Source organism: Phocoena sinus, chromosome 3, assembly GCF_008692025.1.
Source record: "Phocoena sinus isolate mPhoSin1 chromosome 3, mPhoSin1.pri, whole genome shotgun sequence".
Taxonomy (NCBI): domain Eukaryota; kingdom Metazoa; phylum Chordata; class Mammalia; order Artiodactyla; family Phocoenidae; genus Phocoena; species Phocoena sinus.
The window spans coordinates 9,372,599-9,397,908 of record NC_045765.1 but is presented as its reverse complement, the minus strand read 5'-3'; the positions used below and the strand labels follow the sequence as shown (position 1 = coordinate 9,397,908).

At 47.1% G+C, this 25,310-nt stretch overlaps 1 protein-coding gene across 1 annotated transcript in view; it reads right to left on the bottom strand.

Annotated features, from left to right (window-relative positions):
- Positions 1 to 25,310, bottom strand: part of CACNA1A (calcium voltage-gated channel subunit alpha1 A) — a 312,111-nt gene that overhangs the window by 101,124 nt on the left and 185,677 nt on the right. The window contains exons 5-9 of the mRNA XM_032627805.1: positions 23,141 to 23,232; positions 20,236 to 20,388; positions 16,246 to 16,439; positions 1,333 to 1,436; positions 119 to 234 (exon numbers count right to left, since the gene is read on the bottom strand). Of these exons, the coding sequence (XP_032483696.1) occupies positions 119 to 234; positions 1,333 to 1,436; positions 16,246 to 16,439; positions 20,236 to 20,388; positions 23,141 to 23,232 (659 nt within the window). The remainder of the gene's footprint in view (positions 1 to 118; positions 235 to 1,332; positions 1,437 to 16,245; positions 16,440 to 20,235; positions 20,389 to 23,140; positions 23,233 to 25,310) is intronic.

Here is a 25,310-nt window from a genome sequence, read left to right as displayed (position 1 = left end):
CCTCTTTCTCCTCCCATCATGACCCTTCCCTCATCCATCTCCAAACTGCATGCATGACTCTCTGTGTGCTCGTGGCCTGGGATTTCAATTCCTGAGCCCCAGGATGAAAGGGCCTCACCTGCTTTCGAGATCCACTCCATGTACCCATTGAGTTCTCGTTCAATCTGTTGCTGCCGCCTCAGCTTCAAAAAAGCCCGCCGGTTCTCTACCCGCTCCCTTTCTTTGGCAAACTCCCTGAAGAAGCACAGAAGAGTCAGGTCTGGCTGTTTTAGAAATTTTAGGGAGTCTGTGTGTGTGTATGTTTGGGGATTCAGAATCCCTGGAGGGCAGTGCATTTCAACAAGAGGAATCAGGTCTTCTGATAGAAGATCAGAATATTACAGGAGTGGGTATTTCTGCCAGCTTCCCACATTTCCCAACAACTGCACCCAGTTAGAGAAAAAAAAACAAAACCATAAACCATGCCATGCCAACCACTGCTGGCTGCATACCCCATTCTCATTCTCTGTACTCCTGGCTAAAGAATAGTTTCATCCCTCTCTTAAATTACGTTAATGACACATGAGCTGAAGATTTCTGCAGCAGCCTCACTTCTGTGATATAGGACTTTTCCAGTTTCCCTTCTTCCTCTTCTGGTTTGGAATGTGAGATGGCTATCTTGTGAGCATGAAGCAGCTATCCTGAGACCATGAAGCATCCATGAGATTGGAAGTCTCCAAAAGGATGTCAGAGTGGAAAGCTAGAAGACGCTGGGGTCCATCATGGCACCATGGAGCCACCAAACCAGTCCCCAGACTTCTTGTAGTGAGAAAAATGAAACTCACTTATGGTTAAGCCAGAAAAACAATCTTGGGGGTAGGGGACAATGTGTGTCATGAAAATGCGTGGTTGATTGTATGCTACGATTTTATATTTGGAAAATAGGGGAGGGGGGAACCCAACCTATTGTTTCTTTAAAAAAATATAAATTATAGAAATTAAAGCTCTATAGACTTTTCTTGTGTTTTGGGTTGTGGGCCTGAAAATTTTGAGAAAACCTTCCAAGTGAGAGGTCTAAATTACAAAGAGGCTTCCCACCCCCTGGGTGGAGGTAGCTCAGTGCCAGCAGCACAGCTTGGTGAGTGAAGGCTGGGCTGGATTTCACCTCCCATGAGTCCCTTCACTGGGTGCCTCCAGCAGTGCACAACTTGTGCACCTGTACATGGCTTCCTGATAACTGTCTAATAACCCAAAGCAATAGAAGAGGCCTATTCTCTGCCTGGAGAATGATGGCCTCTTCCTGGGAAAAAGATGGTGAAGGGGAGTGGGATGGGGGGAATAGCAGAGACTTACCCAGACAGCACACCCAGCACGAGGTTCAGCATAAAAAAGGAGCCGATGATGATGAGGGGGATGAAGTACAACCAGTTCCAAGTGTTCCCTGAGGCATCGTTGCTCTATGGGGGGCGGGTGAGGAAGGAAAGCAGGTGAGCACTGAGTGGGACTCAGGTATGACCTGACAGGTGAAGGAAGGGGGAACTCTTGTTCTCCTGGGACTCTGTCGTCGAATGCCCTTGGCCTGTGGAGTCCTAGAGCTCTGGTAGCCCAGAGAGGGAGAGAGAGCACAGGATCAACCAGTGGGGGAGACTCCAGAGGTACCACTAGAAGGACAAAGCCCCCTCCTAATCATGTAGTCCTCACAGGACCAGAAACCAGCATGAAACTCAGGACTCCACAGATCAAACTCCAGGAGGAGAAGGTAAAAAAGCTCATTGAAATGTAGAAATGAACCCCCAGTTCCCTCCCTTCTCCCCCAAACAGTCATGATGGCAGGGTCTGATAATCAGGTTAAATCACCAAGCCAGATGGCAGGGCCGTGAACCTTTTCCTTAAGTGTCTCCCTCCTCTATTGCCTGCAGCCTCAATGTCAACCACAGAAAAATTCCCAGAAATGCCCAGATCAATTTTCAGGGGACGAAGTCCACAAATAGAACATTCTTCTCTGGGAGAACAGAACACTGTGCCAATAAGTGAGAGGAGGGGAAGAAAATCAAGAATAGAGAAAGAAAGAAAGAAAAAAAAAAAACCCAGCACTTAAAAAGTACTTATTTGTGCTAGACACTCCTCTAAGCATATTACCTACATTGGCTTATTTACTCGTTTAATTCCCATGATGTCCCTATGTTATTGTCATGCACTGAGGAAACAGGCCCAGAAAGACAAAATTACCAGCATGAGGTCACAGAGCTAGACAGTGGTGGACATGGGATTTGAACCAGGTGGCCAGGACCCAGAGCCTGTGGACTTAATCTCTGTGCTGGGGAAGGCTTCTGGTGGTTCATCAGCTCTATGGCATCTGCAGAATGTGGGGGGGTGGGGGTGGGGGGCCCAAATGTGGCTTTAAAAGCTCACCTTTAAAAGCACTTTCAGTGCTACTGCTGCCCTGCAGAAAGGCTAAAATGAGAACGACTGACACTGGTGCTGTGAATCTGTGGAGGAACTGGAACTGTCGCATGCTGCCAATGGGAGGGTAACATGGTGTATGAGTTTCTTGTGGCTGCTGTAATAAAGAACCACCAAGTGGGTGGCTTAAAACAACAGAAATTTATTGGTTCACACTTCTGGAGGCTAGAAATCCAAGATCAGGGTAGCAGCAGTGTTGGTTCCTTCCAGAGGCTCTGAGGGAGAATATGCCTCTCCCCTGGTATCTGGGGGTTTGCTGACAATCTTTGGTGGTTCTTTGGCTTGTAGATGCATCACCCTGATTTCTGCCTTCATCAACACATGACTTTCTTCCTGAGTGCATGTCTTTCTCTGTGTCCAAATTTCCCCTTTCTATAGGGACACCAGTCATATTGGATTAGGGCCCATCCTAATGACCTTATCTTAACTAATTACTCCTGCAATGATCCCATTTCCAAATAAAGTCACATTCTGAGGTACTAGGAGTTAGGGCTTCAACATGTGCATTTTGGAAGGGACACAATTCAATCCATAATACATGGTACAACCACTTTGAAAAATGGGTTGGGAATTTCTACTAAAATTAAATCACGCACCTTCACTATGTCATGAGCATTACATTCCAGGGATGTTATCCAACAGAAATGTGAACCTGTGTATGCCAAAGACACATGCAAGAATGTTCATAGTGGTGATCTTCATAACAGTTCCAAACTGGAAACAAACTGAACCCTTCTCAACAGGAGTGAAGATAAATGGAATATTGTGCAATGAATGACTGCCATCCACCACATGAAACTTTACAGACTTGGCATCAAGCAAAAGAAGCCAGACAGAAAAGAGCATATATGTAAGACTCCATTCATGCAAAATACAAAAAACAGGCAAAAGAGTTGATGATGTTTCAGGTCCAGATGGAGTATCCTTTGGGGAGGGTAGTGACTCTGGAGGGAACACGAGGGGGACCTTCTGGGGCTGAGAAGGTTCTGTTTTCTAATCGATCTGGGTGCTGGTTACACATGTGTGTTCAGTTTGTAAAAATTCATCAAATGTGATCTGTGAAGTGTCCTATATGTGTATTTTACTTGAACCAAGAAAAAGTTTTTCATTTTTTTTTAAAGAAAGTCAATTTTACCTTAAAAAGCAAGGAAATTCTGACACATGCTACAACATGGATGAACCTTGAGGACATTATGCTACATGAAATAAGCCAGACACAAAAGGACGAAAACCTGTATGATTCCACTTATATGAGGTTCCCAGAGTTGTCAAGTTCACAGAGACAGAAAGTAGAATGGTGGGCAGGGGCTGGGGGAGGGGGACGGAGGGTTAGTGTTGAACGGGGACAGAGTTACAGTTTTGCAAGATGAAAAAGTTCTGGAGATGGATGGTGGTGACAGTTGCACAACAAAGTGAATGCACTTAATGCCAATGAGCTGGACAGCTAAAAATGGTTTAGATGGTAAATGTTAGGTTATGCTTATTTTACCACAATAATTAAAAAAAAAAAGAAAACAAACCAACCAAAAAAGCCAACTTCCGTGATGGACACAGACAGGTTCAGGGGACAATGAATATGCCAGTCCCCTGCTCACACCCTTGTTCTAACAGAGTTCCAATGCTTTGCTTCTTGGAGGTTCTGGAAGAAAGAAAAGGGTCAGCAGAACAGGGGTGGACAGAAGGCAGGACTGGCTTTGTGCTTTCCCCTCTGATGATGTTGCTGTGGCTGAGGCCTTTTCGTTACCATTTCTCAGGGCTAACTAGAGCCCAGGGAGAGAAAGCCTGCACCGGCCAACAGAAGAAAAAAGTCTGGCTATCTCGGGAAGCAGGTTTGGGATGGAGACGGAGCAGTGGGTGGGTGGGGGAAGAGGGGCAGGACTGGCTGGGAGAAGTGGCTGAGGCCCTTGGTACCAAGGCAGCCCCTCCACCCCAGGATCTGCCCACACCCCAGCTCCCTGATATGCTTAGAACCACCTGGCCCCATGACGCTGCCCGGCATAAAAGACACTCACAGTGCCAGGTCCTCAGCCTACTTGAGCTCATTTAATCCTCTCACAAAAGGTGGTATGTAATCCTCCCCATCTTCCCGGGGGAGGAAACTAAGGCACATAGAGGTAAAGTCCCATGCCCAAGGTCCCTGTCGTGGGCTGCATTGTATCCCCCCTAAAAGATATGTCGAGGGACTTCGCTGGAGGTCCAGTGGTTAAGACTCCATGCTCTCAATGCAGGGGGCACAGATTCAATCCCTGGTCAGGGAACTATGATCCCACATGCTGCATGGCACGCCCCACCCCCCCAAAAAAAGATATGTTGAAATCCTAACCTCCAGTACCTTTCAATGTGACCCTATTTGGAAACAGGGTCTTTGCAGCTGCCATCAAGTTAAGAAGAAGTCACGATCGTGGGCCCTAGTCCACTATGACTGGTGTCCTTTTAAGAAGAAGAAATAACAGGTGAAGACAGGGACCCACAGGGGAGAGGACAGCCATGTGACAATGGAGGCAGAGATTGGAGGGACACAGCTGCAAGTCAAGGAGTGCTGAGGGCTGACAGTCACCACCAGAAGTCAGGAAGAGGCAAGAAAGAATTCTACCCAGAGTCTCAGAGGGAGTATAACCCTGCTGACACCTTGATTTGGGACTCTGACCTCTAGAACTGTGAGAGAATACATTTTTGTTGTTTTAAGCCATCCAGTTGTGGTACTTGGTGATGTCCGCCACAGACAAAGAACACAGTAACTGAGCTACTAAATGGCAGAGGTGCCACCTCCCGACCCCATCACTTCCAGGCCCTGCTCTCCTGTCATTCTCCCCCTGGATCACTCCAGCCACATGGCCTTCCTATAGCTCCTCAAACGCACCAAGCACAGTCCCACCTCAGGGCCTTTGCACCTACTGCTTCCTCTGCCTGGAATGCTCTTCCCCCAATTTCCTACATGGCTCCCTCACCTCCTTCAGATCTCTGCTCAAAGGCCACTTTCTCAGGCAGGGTTTCCCTGATGGCCTCTTACAGTTGCACCTTCATTTCTAATCTCATTTCCTGCTCTATTCTTCCCTTAGTGCATCTCCTCCTCTATACTTATTTCTCCTGCTCATTGTCTGTCTCCCCACTGTCAATTCCATATGGAGCAGGGACATTGTGTTTTTTTCCCACTGCTATATTCCCTATCACAATGCCAGACACGCATGCAGTGTCCAATAAATGTTTGTTGAATGACTGAATGAGAGGTGGCTCCCCACACAGCCCACATCCTCCACCCCAAGCTGTGCTCCCTTCTCCCTCCTCTCTCCTTCTTCCTCCCTTGTCTTGATTTTCCCTCCCTGGGGACTGGTTCTGCTTCCTGATTTTAGAGATGCTTGTTCTCTTTCCAATCTAGCCCAAATGACTCAGTTCCATGCTGTGGATCCAACAACTCACAGAGAAGAAGCTGGCAGAGGGTTGGGTGCAGTTTTTGATCAGCAGGTGGGCTTCCTGGGGTTTGCTCAGGAGAAAAATGAGAAATATATTTCCCAAGCCGAAAGACTGGAGCTTCCTTGGCCGTTCTGTGATAGCACAGAATGTGGGGGACATCAACCTCCCATCCCGGGTCTTACATCCTTTGGCAGTTCAGGTTAAGCGTGGGTGTGCTCATGAGTCTGGATGTGGGGAGGAGGGAAATTGCTTGCTTGTCAAAGTCATTAACACCAGAAAGATACACTTGCAAGATCGCCTTGTCTTTCTTCCCAAGGCTCGAAGAGTTCCACTGCCTGCAACGATATTCTTCATTAGTGCTGTCACTAAATATTTCCTGAGATACGGCAAGATGGCCCGTCCCTGTCTCCCTGTGGTTGGCTGAGGGTCATATGATGAGTGCTGGCCAATGAGGAGTGAGTGGAAATACCTAAGTCACTTTTGGACCAGAGCACTGAACTGCCAGTGTGGGACCCTCCAGGGCTTTCTTTCCTTTTGGAATACCAACTGGTAATGTTCTAGGTGCTGGTTACTCCATTAGCTAGGTCCCAAGTGACTCTGCTGAGTATAGCTCCCTTCTTCCTCACTGCCAACCTGCACTGGACATGTAGCATGAACCAGAAAAGACATTTGTTGTTAAAATCACAGTGACGTTGGAGAATGTTTGTTACCGCAGCGTAACCTAGATTTCCTGATTGATACACCCAGATATTTCCTTGGTTCACTCCTTTATCTCCTTTAGATTTCTCTCAAATATCACTTTCTCATTGACTTTTATATGGCTCTCAGGAGGCAGATGGGGGAAAAGAATGTTTCCTGTATATCTGACAGAGAAATTAAGGTTCAAGATTACAATGAGCTGGTTGTCCTCTGAGCCTCTGTTTGGAGACAGTTTCTTCTACATCTTGACTTGGTTAATTCCCTCTCGTCACTCAGCCTTTCATTCTACTGTGCCCCCTCTCAGAGAAGCCTTCCAGCCAAAAGGGCTTGCCCCTCCTCACAGCACAGACAGAACTCTCATTCACTTCCAAGCAGGTTTTGCTTTCTGAATCATTTTGTCAATATATGCATTTGCATTTGAAGTCCCTGTGGGCGGATTGTTTAAATAATAACAATGACAGGGAAATGTATTTATCCCAAGTCCCAGTGATCAGGCTGTTTCCCTGGGAAACGAAGAGGCAGGTGGGACAACAACGGTAGAGCCCGTTTGAGCTGACAACCAACACCCCTTGATTCCCAGAATCTCCAGTGCATGGGGAAACTGAGGCCGAGGGAGATGATTTGCCTGGCTCACACAGGGTGCGGATGGCACAGCTGGGGCTAGACCCATCATTCTGGCTTGTATCCCTCAGATTTTTTTTTCTACCTCACTCCTTCACTGCACTTACATAGTATTTTCTGTTTATAACAATTGGCCCATGAGAGCCTTAAAGGAGAGGGAAAATACTGATTCACCCCCACACTGTTGGTACCTAGCGTGATGCCTGGCGCTTAGCAAGCATTCGATACTCATCAAACAAATGGCTGAGTCTCAGTAAAATCCTTAAGTGCCTTCTGTTTTATGGCTTATTTTCCTCTAATTTTTTGGAGCATGGTTCAGTCAGAAAAAGTATAGAAGATGTAAAAAAACAACAAACCTCGGCTCAAGAGAACACCCAACTCCCCAGCATAAGGGATAAAAATGGGGTGGATTTGACTGTGAAACAGCCAAAGCCCCACAGTGGCCATGAGGGAGGTCGTATGTCTGTCCCAGTTTGTACCTGTTATTAAATCACGCAACGCCTGTTAATTATTTTTTGAGTTCTCCTTTCCCCATTCACTCTCAAAATTATCCTGGTTTGGGCAGCGAATTATATGGTCTTTCTGCCTCTGAGGTCTCCTGTCACCTCCCCTGGCCTCTTCAGCTCCCTTGTTCACCCTCACTCCCTCACTTCCAGCCACATGGGCTCCTCACAAATGCCAGAACCACTCCTGCCTTAGGGCCTTTGCACTGGCTGTCCTATCCACCTGGGTCTCTCTTGCCTGACATACCTACATGGCTCTCCCTCACCTCTTTCAGGTCTTATTAGAAGAACGTCAACCTCTCACCTTGAGGATCCACAGCCCCTCTACTGCTTTATTTTTCACCTGAGCTTTCATCACCCTCTTACACGGGAGTTGACAAACCACCACCCACACATGCCACCTGTTTCTGTAAATTAAGGCTGGTCGGCACACAGCCATGCCCATTCATTATGTATATTCCCTGTGGATGCTTTTGTGCTACGAAAGCAGATTGAGTAGTTGTGACAGAGACTGCATGGCCCACAAAGCCTAAAATATTTAAGATTCTGCCATATATATAAAATTTTCTTAATTATCTTGTCGGCTGCCTGCTTCTCCCACCAAAACGTCAACTCCCCCCAAACAGGGGTTTTTTGTCTCTTCCATTTGCTGCATATCCTTGGTGCCTAGAACGTTGCCTTCATGCAGTACACATTCAATGAATGTTAGTTGAATGAATGTGTGATCTAAACTCCCCCAGATCTGATGCTTTGATGTTGGCCAAAATAAACATCTATGAATTATACAAGGGCTTAGGTCAAAGATCAGTTTCAACCGTTAGTGACCATTTGTCAAGGGACTTGCATTTATAATCATCAACTAAGCACAGTTTTACCATTTTCTTAATTGCCATTAAGTGAGGAATAGAAATAGAGAGTAAGAGAAACACACAGAGAAAAGCACAGAGAGGTGGGGGAGAGAGAGGAATAAAGAGGCGAAGAAAGGAAAGGAGGAGAGAGAAAGAGAGAGAGACAGGAAGAAACACAGAGAGACAGAGAGACCAAGAATTAAGAGAGACAAAGACAGAGAGGGGAAAAAAACAGAGAAGGTGAGAATCATAGAGAGAGGGAGGGAGTGTAACAGTTATTGCCCAGTGCTGGGTTCAAATCCTGACTTCATTACCCTTGACTAGGGGATCTTGGCAGGTCACTGCATCCCTGTGAGCCTCAGTTTCCTCATCTGGAAGATGGACCTAAAAATATTTCCCCTCATGAGGTTGTTTTATGGATCAGTTGATGATACAAGGAAGATGGTAGGGATGCAGCAGGCTCTCAGGGAATGGTGTACAGGTCCTGCCAGGGCCCCAGACTCTTCCTCTCCCCACCCTGGTAGCAACTAAGAGAGGGCAAGTCCCATCGCCCACACTGCACCCACAGGCTGTTTTAGCTCATTCAGTGAGAAGCATGTTGGGTATGTCCTCTGTGTGGGGTGGAGGTGATTTCTGATTTTTTTTTGTTTTTGAGTCACGCATGCACATATGGTGAGGGGGTCCTTGTGAAATAAGGCTGCCTGTTGCTCAAGCAACACACAGAGCCACCAACTTTTGTCTCCAGCAAATGGCTCCAGTGCAGCCCTCCTGGGCTTCCCCATGCCGCCCCCTTGAGCTCAGAGAGCCAGTCCTCCATCCTGTTTGCCATGGGAGGTAGCAAATAGCAGATTCTGAGGGAACTGGTGTTGAGTCAGAGCTGGATTCCAACCTTAACTCCCTGTGTGTGGCCTTGGCCCTCAGTTTCCTCATCTGTAAAATGGGACTATTTAAGGTTCTACCTTAGAAGGTTACCATCAAGGAGTCACAGGCTGGTGCACAGAGAAACACCCAGAATAGTGTGGTACAGAGGAAATAGCTGATAGCCCATTAGGATTCCAGAAGGCTGCTCAGATCCAACGTGGGCCCCAGGAAGGTCCAGGAATGGGCACAGGAGCCCTCTGGGTCCTTCAGAGGTCCAGGACAAGGGTAGAGCTCGGCTATGTTGACTGAGGTTCATTTTATGGCAGTTAGACATGACTCGGACCACACTTCTGGCAGAGAATTTCAATATACTTGCCTTTGTGGTCTTTGGGCTTGGATAAGCACTCATCCCACTACAAAATCATAATGTGGGCAGGTCCACCATGCCCAGGGATGCCTCAATGCCCCATCTTCAAGGATCCCTGGTCTTCTAGAGCAGAGTTTCTCCACAGTGGCACTCTTGACATTTTGGATTGGGTAACTTGTGGTGGGGGCTGAGCCAGACACGGACAGCGAGAATTTCAGTTACTTGCTAACCTCCTCGGAGGGTTTTCCTAGCCAAGCAACCACAGAAATCACTGCGAGATTCCCTCAGGCTCAACTGGGGTGGGAATCCTTGGGGAGTCTGTGAATTTGCATGGGAAAAAGTTAATCCTTCACTTCCCCTAATTTCCACCAGAAAGTGGGGCATTTTCTTCCATTACAAGGGGAGGCAGCAAACTGCAACAGTGTGGGCAGAACCGGTGATGCCCCTCACCCACAGAAATCACATGTAGTTCACAGATATCCCACAAAATCTTTTAGCTTCAACACTCCCATGAAATTATGGGGGTCATCTGACTCATTGCCAGGTCCTGTTGGCAATGTGTTATAAACACTAAAACGACGTCACCAATCTGTTTTTAACAATATTTTTATAACAATTTCAGTATATTTGTCTTCCTTCACCATCTCCAGTCTTTAAATTTATTAGACTTTAAAAATCATTACACTGACAAAGGGGTCTGTGGCTCAACAAGGTTTAAAATTCTTTCAGGTGGATTCTCTTTGCTTCCAATCTTCCATCTTTCTGCCCCAGACTTGGTGAGAGTTTTAAGAAGTTCCTCCTTTGAAAATTAACTGCCCTCCTTCCCGCCCGCCCTTCCTCTCTCCCTCCCTCCTTTTCCCTCTCTCAACCCCCCACCTCTCTCCCCCTCTCCACCAATATCTATTTCTCTGGGTTCAGCTCAGAGCACAGGGAAGAGGAATGCAGAGCTTGCAGGCTGGTACTGCCATTTCCTGTCTGGCCACCTCCGGCAACTTTCTCAACCAGAGTCTTATTTGTAAAATGGGTGACAGTAATCTCTCCTTCACCAGTTATTTATAGACTTTATTTGGGTTTGCCCCCTCTTCAGGATCCCATGCAGGATCCACCATTTCATTTAGTCGTCACGCCTCCTTAGGGTCCTCTGGTCTGGGTCAGTTTCTCAGTCTTTCCTTGTTTGTCACGACCTTGACTGTCTTGAAGAGAACTGCTCAGGTATCCTGCAGAACGCCCTCCAATCTGGGTTTGTCTGATGTTTTGCCTACGATTATGGGGTTATGAGTCTTTGAGAAGAAAACCCCGGAGGTGAGGTTCCCTCCTCATCATATTAAATCAAAGATCCTATGATCACATATCCACTGGGATGTCAAAATTTGTCACTTGGTTAAGGTGGTGTCTTCTAGGTTTCTCCACTGTGAAATGATATACGTCCTTTCCTTATGCTATTCTTTAGAAGTGAGTCACTAAGTCCAGCCTATCCTCAAACTGGGGGTGGGGGAAAGATTAAACTCCATTCTCGGAGGGGGACTGTCTATATATATTAAATGGAATTCTTTTGTAGGGAAGATTTGTTTCTTCTTCACTTATTTTGTTTATTTAATAATAAAGCAATAAAATGACCATTTATTATTGTTATGTCAATCAATAAGTAACTTATATATTTTGACGTGGACTCTCTCTGGACAGGTAATATAAGATAAAAACACCCGGCATACAATGGGCACCCAGAAAATGCTCTTTTTCCTGTCCTTCCTCCCCATCTCCTGGTCTACGAGTAACCAAAAATCTTTTTCCTCCTAAACTCTTAGCAAGACAAGTTTAAATGCACTCCCTGATTATAAAAGTAAATTATAAAACTACTATACATAAAATAGATAAGCAACAAGGATTTACTGTATAGCACAGGGAATTGTATTCAATATTTTGTAATAACCTAAAATGGAATAAAATCTGCAAAAAAATAACTGAATTACTATGCTATACATCTGAAACTAATGCAATATTGTAAATCAACTATCCTTCAATTAAAAAAAAAGAGGATAAAAGTAAATTGTGCTCATTGTAGAAAATTTTGACAATATAGAAAAGTATCAAGAAGATAAAGATTCCCCAATCCCACTACCTAAAGGTCATCTTGGTACAGCGGACTCCAGCCCTTTTTCCTTATATTTTCAAAATTACACACTTGAGATTATAAGGTTCTACGGATTGAATTGTGTCCCTTCTCCAACCCAATTCATGTGTTGAAGCCCTAATCCCCGATGTAATGGCATTTGGAGATGGGGCTTTTGGGAGGTGATTAGGGTTACAGGAGGTCATGAGAGTGGGGCCCGCACGATGAGATTAGTGTCCTTGTAAAAGTCACTAATCCCAGAGAGCTTGCTCTCTCTCTCTCTGCCCTCACCATGTGAGGACACAGTGAGAAGGCAGCCGTCTGCAAGCCAGGAAGAGAGCCCTCACCAGAACCGGACCACGCTGACACCCTGATCTCAGACTTCCAGCCTCCAGAACTGTGAGAAAGTACATTTCTGCTGTCTAAGCTGCCCAGTCTATGGTGTTTTGTAATGTCAGCCGGAGGTGACTAAGACATAAGGCTTACCTCACCTTGATTCTTTTTTTAAAATCAGCTCCCCCCCCGACTTGTCATTATATGGTGAGCATTTCCCCACATCCTTAAATATTCTCCCAACAGATGATTTTTAATGACATGATACTCCATCATATGGAGGGACCATACGGTATTTAACCAGTTGCTTCCAGTTTTGTTCTATTTTTACAAATAACGCTGGGGTGCACATCCCGATATAAATCTTCGACGGGGTGCTGATTAGTTAAGGTTAGGCTTTTTCTAAAAGGCACTTTAACCAGGAAGCCAAGTGGGAAAGAAAAGAGACAAATTGAAAAGGGAAAAACCTGGATGGGGCCCCAGCACACCGTGTAGGCGAGCTGCTGTTCCCTTTGCCAAGAACGCTCTTCCCCCAAACATCTGCCTGGCTCTCTCCATCTCTGTGGAAATGTCACCTCCTCTGGGGAGCCTTCCCTCATTGCCTGCCCTAAACTAGCCCCCACACCCCAACACCTGTCCTTTTATCCTGCTGTTGTCCTCATAGGATGACACAGGTCATGTCACCACGTCCCACATTATGTATTTGCTTAACATCTATCTTCCACTTTCTGAGTAGCTTATTATTTATAATGTTTATTGGTCATATCTGTCTCCCCTACAAGGATGGGGATTTTTGTCTGTCTTCTTCACTGTGTTGTCCCTGATCACCTGATCATTTCCCGGCACACAGTAGGCACTCAGTAAGTAATTATGGAATAAACAAATGGATTTCAATGATACCGAGAAAAGAAATGAGATGTTGGGATCATAAAGCACTGCCCACCCAGCTGGATGACATCCATCTGGCATCTGTGCCTGTGGATTCTAAGATGCTTGGATCAGGTGCTTCTGGACTCTTCCCATGGATCTCACCTGATAGCGGATGGTGAGGTCATGCTCACGGGCTTGGCTCTAGCACAAGCATAAAGGACAGATAGTCCAGACACTGTGCCTGCCTGTGGCTGGATGGAGCTAAGGGAGTCCTAGGGCAGGCCTGGCAAATGGCAGAGCACAAGGGCAGGACCCAAATGAGTCTGGAAAAGCAATAGCTCTGTCCTTGTTAGCAGAAACTCAAAGATGCCACTTAGCCCCTGCCCTTAGCAATGAGTTGTCCTAGTGGTTGTGTTTCAGGGTTGGGGGGAGGTTGCCTTAATTTAGGAAGCCCCAGACAAGGGTTCAGGTGCAAGCACTTCATTTGTGAGATGTTATGAATTGAATTATGTCCCCACCACCCCTGCCCCACCAAGATCTGTTGAAGTCCTAACTTCCAGGACCTCAGAAGGTGATCTTATTTAGAAATGGGGTTGCTGCAGATGTAATTAGTTAAGATGACGTTGTACTGGAGTAGGGTGGGCCCTAAGCCAATACGACCGGTGTCCTTATAAGAATATGGCCATGTGAAGATGGGGTATTCGAGTAGACAACAGATAATCTATAAGCCAAAGAATGCCAAGCATTGCTGGCAGCCACCAGAAGCTGGAAGAGACAAGGAAGTATTCTCCCCGAGAGCCTTTGGAGGGAGCCTGGCCCTGCTGACACCTTCTGGCCTCCATACTGTGAGGTAATAAATGTCTGTTGTTTTAAGCCACCCGGTTTGTGGTAATTTATCACTGCTCTAGGCTTGCATCAGGCTCAAATTCCTGTTCCCTGGGTTTCCACCCAAAGCATGCCTGTGGGATGTAAGTGCATGACTGTGGGATGTAAGTGCATGGAAAATTCTAGAAGGCTACTCTGAGTTAGTGGCAGTCACCAGGGGGGTGAGAGTGGCAAATAAAGTGGGACCCAATGGCTCACTCCACTTCTTCAGGCGCTGCTGGAGTTTTCACACTGAAAAATTCATTTACATTTTTAAAAGGAGTGCCCTTTGGGGTGGAAAATTTGGCCTACAAATTTGGACCATGCACTGTTATAAATCTTCACATATATTCACCTCCCTCAGTCCTTGTGCCCTGTGAGGTAGGACTGTGCTTCTCCTCATTTTGCACACATGGAAATGGAGGCACAGAGAGCCCAAGTGACTTGTCCAAGGTTGCACAGCAAGGAAGTGGTGGAGTCGGGAGGGGAACCCAAGCAGCCTGATGCCTGACTCTATTCTCTCAACTGTTTCCCCCGAGTTTGCTTCCTCCAAGGTGATTCAGCTCTAAGCTTCCAGGGCAAATATCCCCTAAGATGATGGTGCTTACAACTGTAGAACCCTCTGGAAATTCGTGTCCCTGCTCACACTTCCTCATCCACCACTGAGCTCATCTCCATTGTCTTCCTATGAACCTCGGACCCTTTTTCTGGATGTCCAACCCCATGATATAACCTGTTTCCATGTTCAGACTTTACTTAGCTCCTGTTCTCCACCCCCACTCCCTGCCTAAGTTTCCTTACCTTCCTGTCTCCCAGTTCTGTTTCACTCCCAGGAGGGTTCATTTCCCTCTGAAGCCTCCTCTTGCAACAGCCTTGTAAAGAAAAAAAAACCTAGGGACTTCCCTGGTGGTGCAGTGGTTAAGAATCTGCCTGCCAGTGCAGGGGACACGGGTTTGAGCCCTGGTCCGGGAAGATCGCACATGCTGCGGAACAACTAAGCCTGTGCGCCACAACTACTGAGCCTGTGCTCTAGAGCCCGTGAGCCACAACTACTGAAGCCCGCATGCCTAGAGCCCATGCTCTGCAATGTGGGAAGCCACCGCAATGAGAAGCCGACACACTGCAACGAAGAGTAGCTCCAGCTCGCCACAGCTAGAGAAAGCCCGCGCACAGCAACGAAGACCCAATGCAGCCAAAAATAAATAAATAAATAGAATAAAAAAAAAAAAGAAAAGAAAAAAACCTAGAGCCCAAGCAAGCTTTGGCCAATTGGGTGTAGCCTTTAGCCCAAGCTCTTTGCAGGTCAGGGCCAAGAAAGAGCCTGAGCATCTCAAATCTGCTGTCTGTTCCTAGAGATGCTAGGCAGGATGGAAGGTGGGAGGCAGGTAGGAGTGTACATCTTTTCTGACCTGAACTGAACATTTTCAAGACCTAGGACAAGAGTACCAACCGAGGCCCATATATATGTGTAAATATTTAAAAGCTCCTAAATAAAATGTGCTGTATGTGTCTCCTTTACAAACACACCTTCATAAGCACTTGGAAGGTCAGTCTGGAATTTCGAATCTGGATGCCTGCACTGGATGATGGCGTGGGGACAGGCTTCCCTGCCCCTTGACCATGGCCTGCCACCTGGAGGCAGGGGAGGGGGTGCTCCACACACACATGCATGGACACACCACCTTGCATGTCCAAACTCCAGCCACATCTGTGCCAACAGCCACCCCAAGGACACCCTTGGCCCTCAGGGGATACAAGTGGGCGGTGTAGTGAGAGAACAGACCCATGGAAGAATCTCATTCAAGTCCATGGAATCTGGGCTTGGGGAGGGAATTCTAGGATCTAAGATGACTCAAAATGTGATCTAGAAAGTGGAGTGGTGGTGGCACTAGCTCCTGGTAGACATTTCCTGTCAGCCCCATAGGGAGGGGCATGGCTGGAGGAGGGCCAGTGAGGGCTCCAGTGCAGAGCCCCTTTGCCTAGGTGCTCAAGGACACTTCTCTATCTCTCATCTATGTTGGTTTTTAACTTATACAACCTTTACATATTCAAAAATCTAAAATTATATTTGAAAACTTGTGCAATTAAAAATTATTCAGTATCTGTGTGCCCTCTAGATCTCCATCTCCCGAGGGCCCTTCTCTACTTAGAGTTCTGAGGACAACACTCCCATATCCTCAAAGGACTGAGCCTTAGGCCGGCTCTCCTGGGGGGCCGTGTTGAGTTGTCCTTCGGCTGCCTCCCCGGCTCAGGTTCCCTCCACTGCAGCCTCAGGAGTTGGCTGGTCCTGGCTCTCCACGACCCCTTGTCACTTACGTTGTAGAGGAGGTCAGTCCACCCTTCCATGGTGATGCACTGGAAAACAGTCAGCACTGCAAATAGGATGTTGTCGAACTGAGTGATCCCATTGTTGGGCCCTTCCCAGTAGGGCTGACATTTGGTCCCATTGGGGCAGGTGCGGGCAGGTTCCTCTGTCCCACACGGAGCTGGAGACTCACCCTGAATGTCATCTATGAAAGGGAAGGGGAGAAAAATCAGGGGAAAGGGCCAGCAAAACCAGCTCTGAGAAACAGGAGCCAGCGAAGATTCAATGCTGTTGAAGAAAAATGGCTATTGAGATGAATTTATCAGTCTTTTTCCAAAAAGCAAAGTGTTTGGCTTTGTTGACCTATTCATTGTTTTTCATTTCATTAATTTCTTCTCTAAGCGTTGTTCCTTTTTTGTTCTTTTCCTTAACTTTTGGGATGAATTAATGTTCCTTAAGGCTATAAACTACTCTTTAAATGCAGCTTTAACTGCATCTCACAAATTCTGTCATGCATTAGTATCATTATCGTTCAAGTAAAATATTTAGCAATTTCCGTTATTATTTCTTCTTTGACTCATGGATAACCAGGAAGCACTAAAAATTTGTCATATATCTACAAAAATAGAATAATATAATGAATTCCCCTGTACCTATCATCAATTTCAACATTTATCAACTCAGGGCTAATCTTGTTTCATCCACATCCCCTCCCCATACTAAAATATTTTACCTTGCCACTAAAATATTCTTAAAGCAAATCTCAGACATCCTACCATTGCATCCACAAATAAGAAGCATGTCTCCTAATTTCCAAAAACTTTGATTTCCAGCTTAATTGCGCTGTGGTCAGAGGATATGTTTTGTATTATTCTGCCCTTTGAAATCTGTCGACATGCACTTTAAGGTCCCCAATACAGTCAGTTTTGGTAACTGTGCTGTGTGCATTTTGAGGTGGTTGGGGGCAGTGTTCTCCAGACTTCCATTAGGACAAATTTGTCAATTGTGTTGTGTTATTCTTCTGTAGCCTGACTAATTTTATTTTCTTGAGATGTATTGGGCTCAGGGAGCTGTTCTGGGGGAGTTAGGGGAGCACAGAATATCCCAGGCTTTTCCCCATTGGACCAGAGCCGCGGATATGAGGGGATTCTATCCAGTGAACGATACTTTTGGAGGTTTTCAGAGAGTGACACTGTCCGACAAAAAATCAAACAGCTGAGTGTGTAAACTCAAGCTCCCACTAAACAAAAATATATCTCAATGTGATATATTTATATATAGGCTATATATAGCCTACATACAGGCTTTGCAGCCCATTCTTAACCTCCACTTGGTAAGCAACAGAGTGAAATAAACCAACATAGAATGCATGAATCTTATTGGCCTTTGAAACTCCGGTTAAATAGAAACTCTAGGTCATGCAAAATGACATTTACCACCTCAGAAGGGACACCTACTATTCAAGAAGCGATGACACATCGGCCACTATATTAAGTTGTGGGAAACCCCTTCCCCACTCAGGCCAGATTTGGTACAGGGGTTATTATTTAATGAATACAGATTGGAAGGCAAAATCTTTTAAACATAAGGCTCATGGCAAGGGGGAAAATTCCATGGGCTCCTGTAATGAATGAGAACCATTGTTTGTTGGGAAGGTCACCTCTGTCCAAAACCTTCTCCATTTCCACCTTGTGTCCAAGTCTGGCTCAATACCTATCCACCAATGTGCACCCCCCCCCGCCCCCGCCACCCGCCCCCGGGGTTAGCCTAGTGAACACTGGTCCCTTTCTTTCCTCAGGGCTACAATAGCTCCCGAATGTTCACATTTGGTGAGGAGACAAAAGCAGCACCAACGTGCATTGCTATGGACTCGTTGCAGACAAGGGGTCTTGTTTCCTCAAACTATTTTGGAAGCTCTTAGAAAGGAGGACGCTTCCACTTTTCCTTGGCATTTCTCTGGGTGTTTAGTGCGGTGCTGGGCACACAGGAACCGGGTTCCTGATGATAAGGAGAACCTGTCTGCAAGAGAAAACCTGTCTGTCTTTAGCAGCCTTGCCTAGTGGTGTTCTTGATTGCGACCCGCTCCCCCCAACCCCCCACCTGCCCCCTCATCACGAAACACTCTGAGGGCTGCTTCTAGAAAAGCAACCATCCAGAGAGTCTGAGGAATTTGATTATAAATATATTTTAAAATTAACCTGCTGCCTGGGTGTCTGTTTATATCTGTCTCTTACTCACATGCCTTATATTTTTAATTGCGAGCTTTTCAGTCATCCTCCCTAAATCAAGGCCTCCTACCCTCCGGTTGCCCCACCCACATCTGTCCCCTTAAAACCTCAATTCAGACTCAAGCCAGTCCTCTGTCCCCTTTGCTGGAGGGAGAGAGAGAGAGAGAGAGAAAACAACAACAACAACAACAGCAAGAAACCTAGGATCCAGGAATCCTGGTTTCTCTATCTTCGGCTGATTTTTCCGAGGGGCCCTGCCCTGTATCTCTCCCTCTAGCATTTCTGCCTGGGTGACGAGGCCAGGAGCAGAAATAGCTCTGCCTCAATTAACACCTTCTTCATCGGGGAAAGAAATAATTAGGACATCCCATATTGAGCAAACTTCACAAGCCCAGGAGAGAAGGAGACGGGAGGAGCAAGAAAAAGGAGGCAATAAAAGCATCTCAAATAAACCTTCCTTACTGGGTTTTGCTGCCCTCTGGGAGGTCTGGCGGAGAGGGCTCTGCTACCCAGGGGTCATCGGGAAGAGAAGGTGGATGGGAAACCACTCCTGGTCAGAATCTTCTTCCTAATAAGACAGGCCTGAAATCTCTTTCCCTTCCCAACGGGCTCCCCTTTGGGCTTTAACTGTCTCAATTCACGGTTTCTTTGACGCACGACTAGCGCTGTCATTCAGCCGGTCCACAGTGAGACGGCCCGTGGTCCAAATATTGAAATACAGGCTTCCCTCCTATTTGATTTCATTTGGTTCTTGGTCAGAGAGCAAGTAGCTAGGCTTGGATAGCAGGGGATTTAATCAAAGATGTATCTGGAAGCTGTTGGGTCGTTGAATGTGTGGATAGCATTGTACAACCACGTTGCCCCACTGCTGATTCAGAGATGAGCACCAGGGCTGTGCCTCCTGGCCCTCCTGGATTTTCTCCTGCGCCCACCCTGCTTTCTTGATCCAGCAGCTAAGGGGTTGACACTGGCATAGTGCCGGGAGCGGATGAGCCAAGATCCTGCTTGCGCTCTGGTTCTGACTGGCTGATGCCAAGACTCCCAGCGGGATGTCTTAATGGCACATTCAGGGGGAGACCAGGAGCCATCCTCGACTCTCTCCTCCAGGGTAAGAAGGCTTTAGAACTCAGCATGCGTTAGGGTCTGGGGTCACTGCAAGGTAACTAGGCAGAGGCTGTGGGCACTGTGCCTATATTCTGCTGTCATTTGCCCCTACATGCTCCCACCGAAAACACCTTTGATACGTGCTCCAGTCCAGTGTCAGGGCAGCCAGCAGTGCCAGGGCCTTAATGCCCTCCCAGGGGGCAGTCCTTGCCAATGTCGGACAGAATTTGGTGGATAAGTAGCCAGCTCCCTCGCCCCATGTGTGGGATGGCTCTGAGTGTGACGTACGTTTCCCCGAGGTGCCCAATGGAACTGAGGTCTGGTTGCCCAAGATGGTAACCTACTTGATAACACCCCCTTTACTAGATGTTTTCCCTTCCCTGTCTCACTTCTCCACGCCTCTGATGGTGCTTCCTGGGATCACTTCCCAAATAAACCACTCACCCCGAGATAGCTTCTCGGGGACCCCAATGCAATGCCCCAGCAACAACTAAGATCTCGGGGACTGTTTCACCCCCTGCCTTGCCTGCAGTGCTTTCGGGAGGAGGTTCTCCCAGCTTCCAGGAGAAAGAAGCAAACCCCTGTAGATCCCTTGCAGGAGCTTATCCCTAAGGGAGAAAAGAAAGGGGAGGAAGGTTGGGAAAAAAATATGCTGCTGCTCGGACCTACCTGTGCCCTCTTCAAAGCAGGTGGTATGAAATTTTCCCATATAAAATTCTAACCCTATGATTGCAAAAATAAGGATTGCAAAAAATAGGAGAAGGCCGATCTGCAGCAGGGGGATCATTGCCTTCATGATCGACTTCAGGACGACTTGTAAACCTGGGGAAACACACAGAGAGAGGCCCCACAGGCCCATGAGAAGGCACCCCCAAATCCCACCCCCAAGATGCCTCCTGAGGGAACCCAGAGCATGCAGGAGGCTGGGGACTGGGCGATAGTGAGGGAAGATAGATGGAAGACACAGAGGCTGCTTGTTATAATAATAGGAACAATTCCTCCTAATATTTTAGAGTACTTTTTTTTTTTTGGTTTTTCTTTTTTGGCCGCGCCGTGCGGCTTGTGGGATCTTAGTTCCCCAAGAAGGGACTGAACCCGGGACTATGGCAGTGAAAGCTCGGAGTCCTAACCACTGGACCGCCAGGGAATTCCCCACTTTTTATCTTTAAAATATTTTTTAAAGTATTGGACATAGGCTGTCCCAGTTGATGACCTTTTGGGCAAGAAAGAGGTGGAAATTCATGGCTTTCTGAGCCCCGTTCTTGGGTGTCCGGTGGCTTTCACCCAGAGCGGGGTGACTTTTTCTAACTTCTTTCCACCAAGAGAGGGCGTCTTTTCCTAATTCATACAAAGGCGCCATATACGCTAGTCGCAGCTCTGCCTGGGAAAGCAGTCAATGTCCTAGTTTCAACCCTGAGAAACCAGACATTATTTCATTGGCTTTTAGCAACAACCCCATAAGGCAGGCTCACGTGTAAAATTATCCCCATTTTACAGAGGTGGGAAGCAAAGCTCAGCGGATGTCATGATTCACCTTAGGGCATTGATAAATAACAGGGCCAGGATTTGAATCCAGGTCGGAATGATGTCAAATCCTCTGTTTGTAACCACTGTTCTGTATGTTTAGGAAAGTCTATGGTTAAAATGAGGATTCAAACATATAGCTTGGGTCATGCTTCTTGATGAGAAGAACTTCCCATGGCCCACGATTAGCACCTCCTGATGGGTGGAGACCACAGGGGTACTATGCTACTCCAAGGGGTCCAAGATGTAAGGGTGAGTGATGCACGTGGCCAAGTGGCTAAGGCTCTGGACACTGTCTGAAGTTGATATCCAGGCCAGATGGTGGACCCTCCCTCCAGCTGCTGTGGGCATTTGCTGCTAACGGCTCCCAGATGCTCCTCTTTTCATAGTATTGCCCTTGGTTATCAAAAGCTCCTCACCTGGGAGGCTATCGCTTCCCCACCTCCCACCCCCAATAACTGACCACAGGAGTACAAAAGACCAGCCTGTTGCCTCAAGTGAAACAACTCTGACGCTATTCACACTCCAGAGCTCCCTGCAGGATCCGGGAGAGCTCCCTGCATCCTTGTTCAGATTCTTCTGCTACCCCGTCCTGCTGCCCTCATTCTCCCTCTCCTGACAGCACTTCCCCAATAAAGCAAGTGCATCTGAACACCTATCTAAATCTGCTTCTAGGGAAGTTCCCATTCTGAACCTTGGTTTCTTCGTCTGTAAATGGGGATTAGAATAGCACCTCCCTCTCAGGATTAAATGAGAAGGTTCATACCTAGCAAAGTCCCTGGCACATCATAGGTGGTCATTAAACAAAAATTCTTATTAGTATTAGCTTTGGGATGGCCCTTGATTTAATACGACGTAGGCACCCACTGGAATCTTGCAGACACTGGAGTAGAAGTGCCTTCCTTCTAAAAAAAAGACCCTGCTGGTGGTTATGTGGAAAATCTTACTCTTTAAATCTGGATGGCAATGAACCTGAAGAACGAAGTTAATGAAACGTAAACTGGTGGTAATAACAGAACCTACTTCAGTGCTTATAAATAAAAAATAAGAGCACAGGGAGATCAGCTCGGTGCTTTGTGACCACCTAGAGGGGAAGGATAGGGAGGGTGGGAGGGAGACGCAGGAGGGAGGGGATATATGTATGCGTATAGCTGATTCACTGTGTTATACAGCAGAAACTAACACAACATTGTAAAGCAATGATACTCCAATAACGATGTTAAAAAATAGGAATTATTATTATTACTACTACTACTACTGAGGCAGTAGGACAGAAAAAGTTTAGCCCTGTTTTGCTTTGTTTTTCTTTTGTTTTTTTCCAGCTGAACCTGATCCTGACCCTGACCCTGTATAGTGCAGCCACCCCCAAACGATCTGGAGTAGAAGCGTCCCTGGAGGATGAGAAAATAGCATGGAACGAGTATAGATTTTGGAGCTCGTTGCTGTCAAGCTTTAAGAACTCAGGTGAGTCATTTGACCTTTCTGAGCCTCCGCCTTTTCATCTGTAAAATGGGTTCACTGGGTGATGGTGAGGATGAACTAAGATAATACACAAAAAGCTCTTTCTGCTGTGCCCAGTACACAGGAGGCACTCAATGAATGGTAACGGTCATTGCCACCAGTATTACCAGGCTTGGGGGCAGACTGGCTAACTCCTAATTCTGCCATTCTCAGCCACGTGACTTTGCTCAAATTATTCAGCCGCCCTGAGCTTCAGTTTCCCCATCTGTAAAATGGAGATATCAGCATTATCGACTTCACAGGGTTGTGAGTATGAGGACCTGGGTGGCGCTTACCATGGCTCCTGATAGAGAAACGCTCAATAAATGGGTGCTGTGGTGATGGGTGAGGCTCCCGGCTGGCTTTCAGGAGCTCATCCAGACCTGCAGCCTGGTGGGGAGTCCCCTGAGGGACTTCCCCAAAGTGGAGGCTGCCCTGACCCAGGCTGGGGAAGCACCCAAGGGTTCCTGTGACACGCTATGCAGAGCGGAAACCAAGGGCTCGCGGGACCCCTGAGCAGACCCCTGGTCACGGTTGGAAACTCACGCACTTGGGATTCCAGACACCAGCTTGAGCGGCCGCAGCACTCGAACTGCCCTCAGCGTTCTTAGGTCAAACTCCGTCCCAACTGTTGCCAAGATGCTGGAAGAAAGAAGCCAGAACAGAAAGCAGAAGGTGGGTTTCAGGGTCAGACAGGTGGGCGGGGGTTCGATGTCGTGGTGTATTGGCTGGGTGACCACAGGCAGGTGACTTGACATGGCTGGGCTTCAGTTTTGTCACCTGTAAAACAGTGTTAATAGTACCTGCTTCACAGGATAAAAGATGATTTACGAAGACCCCAAATAGGTGTATGGTTGATGATACTCAGTAAACATTCGGCTGAGAAGAACAGAAGCTTCCTGTGGCACCTGGTCGGGGTGACTTTCAGTGTATTTTGCAACTCACAATCAGGATGGATCCTGGGGAGCCTGGGAGGCCCTGGGGGAAGGACCAGGGGGAGTGGCAGATCCTTTGGGGCTCAGGTCTCTTTACCAACTGGCAAGAAAGCAGTTTAGTGTTAAGATCCCAGCCAGCATGGGTTCAAATCTCAGCTCTGCCACTTCCCAGTTGGGTGACCTTGAGCAAGTTACTTCCCCTCTCCATGCCTCAGTTCCCCCTTTTGTATAACAGGGATCACAACAGTACCTACACATCAAAGGGGTGTGAGGATTAAATGAATTGATACATGTGAAGTGTTTGGCATTGTGCCCAGAACACAGGAAATGTACTAAGCTACTCAAACAACCCAAACAATGGGTGTAGCCCTGCTGGGGCGGACCAGCTGACATCAGCTCCAGAAGGGGGCTACAGACCCCGAACCTCAGGGCAAAAAGTCACTCCTGCAAATACAGGTGAGTAATAATCACAGTGATAGGTGAGAGGACCCTCCCTTAGAAAGCCCCCCCCCCCCGTAAAGACCCCATCCTAAGACCTCATTTGTAAAAAGTATTGCTGGTGAGAAAAGGGGTCCCAGAGACCCTCCTCAACCCAAGGAACCCCCAGACGCGTTTCCCGAATAAGAAATGTAGTAGGAACCACCATGGGACTATGCCACAGAAGACGCTGTTGTTGGAGCCTCACATGATGGGCAAGAAATGCTGAAAAACAGAGGGCTCTGTGGTTAAGAGGAGGGAGACCACGCAAATAATTTGGGGGTGTCTTCAGTTTTGTCCAGGGATCTGGATCTTATGACTTTTACTTTGAACAACCATATCTGCATCTGTGAATACCCAGTATCTACATCTCTTTGTCTTTTTAAAAAATAAATTTATTTATTTATTTATTTTTGGCTGCATTGGGTCTTCGTTGCTGTGTGTGGGCTTTCTCTAGTTGCGGTGAGCAGGGGCTACTCCTTGTTGCGGTGCGCGGGCTTCTCCTTGCGGTGGCTTCTCTTGTTGTGGAGCGTGGGCTCTAGGCGTGCGGGCTTCAGTAGTTGCGGCACATGGGCTCAGTAGTTGTGGCATGCGGGCTCAGTAGTTGTGGCTCGCGGGCTCTAGAGTGCAGGCTCAGTAGTTGTGGCACATGGGCTTGGCTGCTCTGTGGCATGTGGGATCTTCTCGGACCAGGGCTCGAACCTGTGTCCCCTGCATTGGCAGGCGGATTCTTAACCACTGCGCCACCAGGGAAGTCCCATCTTTGTCTTTTTTTTAATTTAATTTTTATTTTACATTGGAGTATAGTTGATTTTCAATGTTGTGTTAGCTTCAGGTGTACAGCAAAGTGATTCAGTTATACATATACATACGTCCATTCTTTTTCAGATTCTTTTCCCATATAGATTATTATAGAATATTGAGTAGAGTTCCCTGTGCTATACAGTAGGTCTCTGGTGATTATCTATTTTATATATAGTACGTCTCTTTGTCTTTGAGACAACCAGTATCTGCATCTGTAAATAACCAATATTGGCACGCCTTTGCCTCAGGACTTTCTTTGAAGCTGAGACAGGCCCAGGGAGTGAATTCCCCTGTGAGAGCAGCCCTCCACCAAAGACTGCTGGGAGTAGGTGGATGAATTCCCCAGCTCCCTTGCCCCTCCTCCCAGATCCTCTGAGTTGTGAGTTCTACACAGGCTCCCAGAGAGGCTGAGCCCAGCTGCCTGCAGCGGGTAACCTGCTTGACCCTTCATTCTTCCTTGTCTCCCCACCCTTGCCCCCCACCCACACTTCTGGAGTCACTTCC